General features: G+C 39.1%; 1 protein-coding gene across 1 annotated transcript; it reads left to right on the top strand.

The window, feature by feature from the left end:
* The first annotated feature begins 5,937 nt into the window (after positions 1–5,937).
* LOC141638149 (uncharacterized) lies at positions 5,938–6,708 on the top strand. The gene has a single exon (XM_074447564.1). It carries the CDS (start codon positions 5,938–5,940, stop codon positions 6,706–6,708), a length of 771 nt encoding a protein of 256 aa, XP_074303665.1.
* Positions 6,709–9,804: the final 3,096 nt, after the last annotated feature.

Genomic DNA, 9,804 nt, shown 5'->3' with positions numbered 1-9,804 from the left:
ATATTTAAATATACAAGTTATTAATATAAAAGTTTAGGTTATCAAAATAAAATATTTTTTTTTACAAGTTTATTACGGAGTAACTACTTTTTTGCGACTTTTGGTTATTTGATTAAAAAGGTGAGTAATATTGTTTGGGCTTTTGGATTATGGGCTGGTCTCATGATATAATACAGTCCTATAGAACAATTTGTGTAATTTTTAATTCACAAATTGTTAGATGAGACGGTCTTAGACCATCCCCAAGCAAGGTCACGAGGGAGGTCGCGACCTTGTTGGGTCGCCTTAACCAACAATTAAGCATGAGATTAGCGTGACCTTTTGGTTGCTCTTGACCTTATAAGGTCAATTTGTGACCTCTTTGGTTGCTCTTGACCTTATTAGGTCAATTGGTGACCCAATAGGTGTCAAATTATCATTGGTCGTAAACAAAACAAAAAGGGTTGGAAGGTGAAAAATGATTGGGTTGATAACCTAAGTCGCGACCTTCTGCTTGGGAGGTGAAAATGGGTCAAGGTTAATAAGGTGGGATTAAGAGTAAAATCGGACCGCGACCTAATTAACGCGACCACTGCTTGGGGATGGCCTTATATTATAAGACCGGCCCATTTAACAAGCCCATCCAAATAACGGAATTACTTTTTCACATACGAATTTTACTCCTTCACATACAATTTTTCATTAACTTTTCATATTATACCTTTTTTTCCTAACCCTAGACAAATTAAGTCTTATACATACATTTTCCCCTAAAATCGAATCTAATAGTTATAACTTATAAAAACTTGAATAATGAATTATAATTCTCCAATTAGTAAAATTTTTTTGTTATATAGCAATTATACATATATTTTGAATCGTCTAATTAGCAATAATCTGTAGATGCACTTTTGACTTTTGAATCTTGATTGTCTCTGCTACACCTTTGATAGTTTGACGAGTCTTGATTATCATTTGTCAATGTTGTAAGCACTACGTACGACTAATCAAATGTCTTAATGAATCATTTATTTTTCATTGAAATGTTGGAATACAGAGGAGAGAAGTGTTCTACAGGGAGGGGAAGTATGGCAGGGGGAAGATTGAGGTCAGACGGCGGGCGAAGTCGGCCAGTATAAGGTTTGTCTTTGTCGGGGATAATATAGGCCGAAGGTGGTGAACATAGTAGGCAATGGGTTGATGTTACTGACTTCGATGAAGAGAGATGATGGAAGGGAGAAAAAAATCAGTTGGTTGAGTGATAACAAGGATAATATGGTAAAAGGCGTATGTAAAAGAGTAAAATCCGTATATGAAAAAGCACGTCCCTAAAAAACGATGGAATGCAAGTTCTAAGTTGCAACTGTGCAACTTCTCTTGACAAAACCCCATCCACCTCTCCTATCTATGATCTCTTCCTTGCCGACTTCCATCCTTAACCACCAATGACCAAACCTTCTCCCGCGCGTTTCTGCACCATAAATATTCATCTGAGACCGATAATTTTCAATTTAAATACCAAATTGTCAAGCTAAAATTGATGGTTATCAAACTAAAAAACACATCCAAAAATAAAGTAGAACTTTAAATATAAAGAACTTAAAAACTGAAGTTTTCATTATGATATTTAAATTTTTTAGGATTATTTCATATGAATAATCCATCCTATTGGTGTCCCACTTATATTAATCCAACCTTCATATTAACTCATATTAATACGAACTATCCCACAATCTTCTCAGGTTGCACTTACCCAATAATGTGACCTGCTATTTCCGGTCATCTTATTTAACCTCGACTTTCTTCTACCTTTTAAATCATTTCATCATCTTCTTTTTTACTCCGTATCATTCATTCTTCCTGCGCTTCCTCAATATTGTCCACTTTGTTTCTAAATTTTTGTGCGCAAAAGCTTCTTCATTCTAATTCATTGTTCCACACAAAAATACAACTCCCCTCACAAATCCGACCCCCCTCTCTCTCAAAACTTACCCCTTCACCACCTTCAACCTCCTGTGTTTACTGCTTCTCTCCACTGTCGTTGGCATCTGTGGGTCAGCGCCACAACCAAGTCCTTGCACCCTCCCTCGCTTCGCGCTATCTGCTGCCACGACCACCACACTGTGGTCCGTCGCCCCCTGTTGTGGTGGCCACCACGAAAATCCCTAATCCTAACCCCCAAATTAATTTTACTACTTTGGATAATTTCATGGTGAATATTATTTGATGTATAAGGTAACTTGGGTTTTAATTGATACTTTATTTTATGGGGAAAGGAGAGAGAGAGTGAAGTTTAATGGTGTGCGAGAAAGAGAAAGAGAAAGAGAAAAGAGAAGCTCTTTGAATCAATTTCAAGTATGAATTATGAAATTGTAGAAAAATGAATAAGGAATAGAAGGTGGAAAGGGAAATTTCTATGAAATGATTTGTTTCCAGGAAAACGAAGTGGGAGATGACTGGCAATAGGAGAATTTATATACCAGCAGAGATTTTCTGACGTATGGATTGGAGGATGAAGATTTACAGTAGAGAGAGTGAAGTTTAATAGAGTGCGAGAAAGAGAAAGGAGAAAAATAACATTTTCATTCATACAAACAAAGGGCTTACCTATTTAACAGGTAGCCCTTCACCTAAGTGCAAAATAGGAAGGTTGCAGAATAGTTCGTATTAATGTGAGTTAATATAAAGGTTGGATTAATCTAAGTGGGACACCAATAGGATGAATTATTCATGCGAAATAATCCAAATTTTTAAGGTAAAATCATGAGTTGTAAAGGTTAAACTTGTTAAATTATAGTAATATTTATGTGCGATTTTGAAATAATTTAAAACATAATTTCCAACTTAAAGTTGAAGGTTCTTAACCTAAACCACGGATTTTAACTTAAAAATAAAAGATAAGAGTTCGCAATACAAAAACACAAGTATTCAAGTTAAAGCAATAAGTTAAAGTAGTATTGAAATTAAGATTCAGACATTTAAGATCAATTCAAACCGGGTGGTTGGCGGCAGTAACTATCAAGATTGTTCTTTATTTCCGTTTTAATCGTTTGGTTGGGTAGAAGTAGAGAAAGGGAATAGTAGGTGGCGACAACCGCAACAATGGTGAGTTGGGAACGAAAATGACAATCGCGAATGAAGTTGATGGGGATGTAGATTGTAGAGGCGGCAGATTAGGTGGCGATGGTGGGGATGTGGGCTGCAGAGGCGCGTGAAGGCAAGCGTTGATAAGTGGTGGATTTGAACCGTGACTTGCGGTTGAAGGAGGTGATTTGCAATGGGAATATTCTGGTTGGTTTTTTACAGTTTCGTTTTTATATCATCTATTCTTATTGGCCTCCTTTCTCCTAATGAGCTCGTCCTATACTATAGAATGGTCATATAGAGAGTTACTGTTAATTTATTGTAGTTAGAGGTGTACAATATGACAGGCGAATCGGGCTCGGCCTGTTCTTGTGGCCTGGCTTTTAGCAGCCCAACCAACTCCTCCCCAAGGAGCTAGGGTTGGGTTAGGGCCGAATTTTCCTCAAACCGTTGCTAAGTGGGTTGGGCTGGACAAAACCAACCCAGCACAGGCCCGACTCAGCCTAGTATCTTGCTCGTGTCGCTTTAGTGCTTCCGACCGTCAGCGTTGCCCGACCTAGCCCACCATGGCCTGACCTAACCCAACATGGCCCGCTCCACTGAGCACCTCTAACTGGAGTGCTACTGTATATGACGCTGGCTAATCGTAGACAGTGAAAAACCCCCAAATGTAGAGGTGATCAAATTTTGCCCCGGCCAGGCCCACATTTATAAATAAATGAATATTTTTTTCCTATAAAAGTTTGTTAAATTAGTAGCGTTAAAGTTGAAAACAATTATATACAAAATCATTGAGATTCCAAAATAATGTTTATGTAACCTAAATCATATCATAAATTATTTATGACTTGCTTCTCTTCCTAAAGTTCCTCTCTCTAGAGAGTTTTCCAAAAGAAATTCTCAAATTCCAAAAAAAATACCCCACTTACCCTAAAATTTTCCCTTTGGACTTGTACACCGACTTTCCCCTTCCTCTTCCACCGCTTTTCCTTCACCATTAAGTTTTCCTAATTATCCTCTTCCATGCCTAACTAATCTCTAATCAATGCAGAAATCCTACTTTGCTTGACATGCGGACCTATTATTAACACCTAATCCCTCATTTTAACACCTAAGGCCTCCTTTTCACTATCTCTGCATGCTTCTTCTATATAATTTGATCGTCACATTCACATATCAATCACAACCTCATTTCCTCTTTACTCACCTTTCTCTTATACTTACACCATGAGTCAAATTTCAAATTACCCTAGACGGGCTGGTGCCTGTATTGACCTTCCATCTTTTCTACGAGTAGACTTCACTTACCTCAATTTCTCTTTGATACTGTTGGGTAGGTTTATCGATCAACGATTCTTGGATTTAGATCGTGTCCTCCCAATAATCACTTCGATTTGGAAGCTCGCTGGGCAAGTTATTATTCGAGAACTGGAGCCTTACTTGTTTTTTATCTTCTCGGATGCTGCGGATTACAACTACATCAGGAACTTATAGTATGTTAATATGGAAGGCAGCCTCTTGGTTTTCTGCCAAATTTCGGCTTTCTCGGTTCCTGACCATATTAATTTCCATCTTCTTCCGTTATGGGATCGGGTTCGGAACCTGCCACTCCATCTAATGAACACATCTGTTGCTGCTCACCTTCTTTCTCACATTGGTACCATTTGTGAGGAAGAATCTTTGGCTGGTCCTTTCCCAAATCGTAATTTTATAAGAGTCAAAATATGGATCGATCTCACCAAACCGTTGGTACCGAGCTGCTTTATTCCCATTGCAGATCGAGAGCATGTCTGGATTACCTTCTATTATGAAGGTGTTTTCAGATTTTGCAAAAGATGTTGGTTGGTTGGGCATAGGGTTTTTTTCTGCCCTATTTCAAAATCTTTGGGCATTGCACGCATTACTGCTCGTATGACGGAATTGCGAAACAGTGGCCTCACTATCCTCCAGGACCTTATATTTTAGGTTTACCAGCAAGGTTGAGATACCTTTCTACGCCGGTTGATGTTGAAATCCCATCACCACCGGTGTTGACAGATACCGTTGTTGCCTCGCCAATTTTCCCCGTATCTTCATCAAGCTCGACTTCGTCAAACGACGAAACTGAATACATGGAATCAGTAACTCCTATTGATCCCGCTGATGAAGTCCATGAAGACTTATTAAAGGAACGACTACTTATGCGAGAATACCCCTGTTCTCCGGGGTCCATCGCAATTTCCTTCATCATCTGTTGGACCTTCCACTGTGCCAATGCATCCTACTCCTGCATTCCAGATGAATGCGCCTGACCCAGCTCTACATGCTTAGCTGGACTTGAACTTCGGTGATAACAATCGAAACTCGTGTCATGTTACCTAAACTCCTGTTACTGATGCATCACCATCATCCCCAGCGAAACGTTTGAGGACTTCTCCATCGGGGCCTGCACTATCTAATGTTCCTCTTCCTCAGCGTCTAACGCTTGGGGGTTCTAAGGTGCGCCATTCCCTATCTATTTCTATACGAAATTCTCTCTTTAAGCGAAAATGCCCCCCAGGTTAAAAGCGTCTTCATCTCCTGCTAAAATGAAACAGTTTAATCTTAGTTTTCCACCAATGTTTCTTTAGTCAATTTTTGGTTTTATGATCCCCCCCTCGGATGCTTCCTTTGTTTTCCCTCGTAGATTCACATCTCTCAAACGTAAATTCTCTTTTTTACCCCATCTAATCAGAAATTATATCCAATGTCTAAAGGGCCTAGAATGGAGGTTTCTTTATCTCAGGATTTCTTACAACCTTTTTTAATGCCTTCTTTTTTATCTTGTTATAGCCCTAGACTCTCGTCTTCATCATATGGCCAGGTGGCGGGCCTTAACATGCCTTCGGGGGCACAATGAGGACTTTTTGCTGGAATTGCAGGGGACTTGGTGATGCGGACAGCCCTGCGATTCCTTATCTTAGGTGGTGTGTCCGCAAATATGGCGTTTCCATTTTGTTTTTACAAGAAATGATGTGCTCTTTTGAAACCGCTCTCACAAAAACAAACCCTCTGGATTTCCCGAATTTTTGTGGCGTAGACGCCATTGGTCTTAGTGGGGGTTTGTTGCTTAGATGGAGTAATGACGTATCGCTTGTACCTATTGAACTATATCGTCATTTTATCCTTTGTAAATTATCTATAGTGTATCCCTCTATTGAATGTTATATAATCTTTCTTTATGGTGAACCAAATGTTGCTTTACGCAACTCCTTATGGGAGCGTCTGTCAAATATTTCCCGTACTTTTTCTCCGGTGGTCCTAGTTGGTGATTTCAATCAAGTTGAATTTCTTTTTGATAAGCTTGGTGGTTCGAATAACATTCGAGGGCAATTTGATTTCATTAACTGGAAATTGGACAATGACTTATTAGATATACCCTTCTATGGTCCACCTTTCACTTGGATGAACTGTAGGCATGATAATTCGCTGTTGTTAGAACGACTGGACAAGGCATATGCATCATCACAATGGTTACTCTTGTTTCCTTCAGCCTATGTATTACATTTACCAATTCTAGTTTCTGACCATGCACCAATTATTTTACACTTTCTTGACAAATCGAAGCCATCTCGAAGACCTTACCGGCTGGACAATTGGTGCTTATCTCACCCAGAAATTGAATAGATTGTTACTCATTTCTGAAAATTGAGGTTCAACGGCTCTTTTATATTTGATCTATCAAGGAAACTAGCACTTATCCGGTACAACATAATGAAATGGGTTATCAAACATCGGACTATTCATGGCATAAATTGGTCTGAGATTAATTCTTGTCTTTTGAAAGAAGGAACTGATTTATCGGATTTAGACAAGGCAAACAATTATGCGACTCTCAGAAATACACTTCTTGAAGTGCTCCGAAATAGCCATGAATATTGGATTCAACGTGCCAAGATATGTTCTCAGGTTCTGGAAGGCCTTCCTACAAAATACCTCTTTCAAAAAACTCGCACTCGCACATCAAAACAGCGAATCCTTGCCCTCCGTAGAGATGATGATACGTGGATTCAATCTTCAGAAGATATTTCTCTTGAGATTGTCACTTATTTCAGAATATTTTTAGCTCTACTCTACATCCAACTGAGGAGTCTCGTTCGTTTCTTGAATCACTGGATTTACCTCGCCTCTATAACAGTGAATGCAGCATTCTTTCTGCCCCCTTTACGGCCAATGATGTTGTTTTGGCACTTCGACATATGGATGGCTCGAAATCCCCTGGTCCGGATGGTATCACTCCAAAAACTTTTCAACATTTCTGGCCACAAATTGGATCAAAAGTTTCTGCTGCTCTTCTCCAATTTCTGAACTCGAGGGTCATGCTTAAGGAATGGAACAAAACGCATATAGTACTAATTCCAAAGACTGAAAAGCCTAAATCTGTTTCTCAATATCGTCCAATCAGTCTATGCAATGATATCTATCAGATCGCAGCAAAATGTCTACCAAATAGATTGAAAGGAGTCATATCCACCTTAATCTCTGACTCACAGCAAGCATTTGTACCTGGTAGATTACTGTCGGATGGTTGCTTAATCGCGCATGAAATCCTTCACTATATTAATAAAATAAGGTATGGAACAAATTGTTATGTCGCCTTGAAGCTGGACATGCACAAGGCTTTCGACCGCGTCTTGTGGCCGTTTTTAATGCAGGTTCTACAGCATTTTGGGTTCCCTTTGTCTTGACAGAACATCATCTGGGAGTGCATCTCCACTGTACAGTATAATGTCTTGATTAATGGTGAACCATCAAGAATCATTCAACCTACCTGTGGAATTCGTCAAGGTGACTGATGCGTGTCATTTATATGATGTTTTACATCTCATTTTACACGCATTTCAGAGCTCAATTATGTAGTTTATGCTACTATTTGCCTCATTTCGTCTACTTTCGTATTTTTATGTAATATTGCAGATTTATGCGGAAATGAGTAGAAATTGAGCTAAATCCGTCCCCGAGTACCTTGCATTGCATTTGACATGAAGTATTTACACAAGGAATGAACTTGGTGCGCATATCGACGCCCGAAAGACTAATTCACGAAGATTTTGTAGTAAAGTACCAGCTACAATGGTCGATCGACTGCCTCCTATGGTCGATCGACCAGACCACGACTTACAGAAGCTACTGTTCAGCGATGACCAGTCGATCGACTGCCTTGCTTGGTCGATCGACCACACAGTTAATCTGCGAGAATTAAGAGATCGAGAATTAGGAAGCCCAAAGTAGTTAGGTTTCAGGAATAAGTGTTACGTATAGTCCTATATAACGTAGCTTTAATTTTCAGAATAAGCATCCAGTTTTATCATTCAGTTTTATCATCAGTAATTAGGGTTCTCAAGATTGTTTCGTTTTCAATACAACTTACTTTTGCATTCGGTTTCTGGACCTTTGTTCTGCAATTCTTCTCTCCTGTTTTCATACGGTATTTCCGCTGTTCCATTAATCAGTTTTATTGCTTTTATTTCGCTCATAGTTTAGAATTGCTAGGTTAGATCTCCCGAAGCCGAATTATCGTTTTATGTTAATTGCTCGTTTAATCAATTTAAGTATGAATTCGAATGTTTTAATTGTTAAGTTTATGGCTGTCATTATTTCTAGTATGAGTAGCTAAATCCCTTGTGCTAGGATGTAGGGAATCTGTAGAAGTAGGCGGCATTAGAATAGTATGACCTAAATCGTGCCATGGTCGATCGACTGGGTTCCCTAGTCGATCGACTGGCCACGTGAGTTTTGTTTCGTTTTAATTAATTTAATTGCTATATTTGACGAATCGAGTGCACGCGACTAGTTGAATGTTTAGGAATTGACCGACCCAATAAAGATCGAAAGATAGGGAAGGGAGATAGCCTACCTGATTAAGACGACTAGATTAATGAGGTCAAAAGATGAGTTAATTTAGCCTTTTAAATCACTTTTCAGAACGAAAGATAGCATTAGTGATATTAGGGACCTGTAGCGAGATCGAAAGATGCTACCTGTTAAGAAAGGGCCGAGAGGACTTCTTATTTTCCCGTCTCACGTGATTGTTTTAGACTTAACTAGGACACTGCCGCCGAAACTATAGTGAACCGACCATCTTAGCACCCTTTTAAATATTTGATTTCATCTATTAGCTTAGTTTGCTTTCATTTTATTGCCTTTAGTTATAGACCAACTCAAATCAAATCCCCCTCACATTTGTTTCCTTAGACTAGAATTAAGACAACTAATAATTGTATCGCCTCCCTGTGGTTTGACCCTGCTACCGCTATCTATAGTAGTAGTTGGAATTATAAATATTATTTTTGGTGCACACAATGACAGGCATCAAATTTTGGCGCCGTTGTCGGGGAGGCAATTGTTTAAAATTTTTAGTTGTTTCTATTTTTAGTCTTTTTCTTAGTTTAAGGGACATCTGTTCCTTAAACTATTCTCATATTCTTCTTGTAGTTTCTTCTTATGCACAGGTCACAGGGTGGTGAATTACTACCATTCAATCCTGAGATTGAGAAGACTTTGCGTGAGTTGAGACGATCATCTAGAGTATTGCCGACAGAGGAAGAGCTGAGTACTTTGTCTAGTTACTACGAGAACGCTTTGTTTGAGGAGGATCCACCTTCATCTCCTGTTTCCACTTCTTCAGCAGAGACTGTCACATCTCCAGACATGGCTGAAGAAGCGAGTATAGCCAGTCATTCTGAGCCGACAGCTGAGAATCTCTATACGGGATTCGCATTA

Source organism: Silene latifolia, unplaced genomic scaffold (genome assembly GCF_048544455.1).
Source record: "Silene latifolia isolate original U9 population unplaced genomic scaffold, ASM4854445v1 scaffold_187, whole genome shotgun sequence".
Taxonomy (NCBI): Eukaryota; Viridiplantae; Streptophyta; class Magnoliopsida; order Caryophyllales; family Caryophyllaceae; genus Silene; species Silene latifolia.
This window is presented reverse-complemented; position numbering and strand designations above follow the sequence as displayed.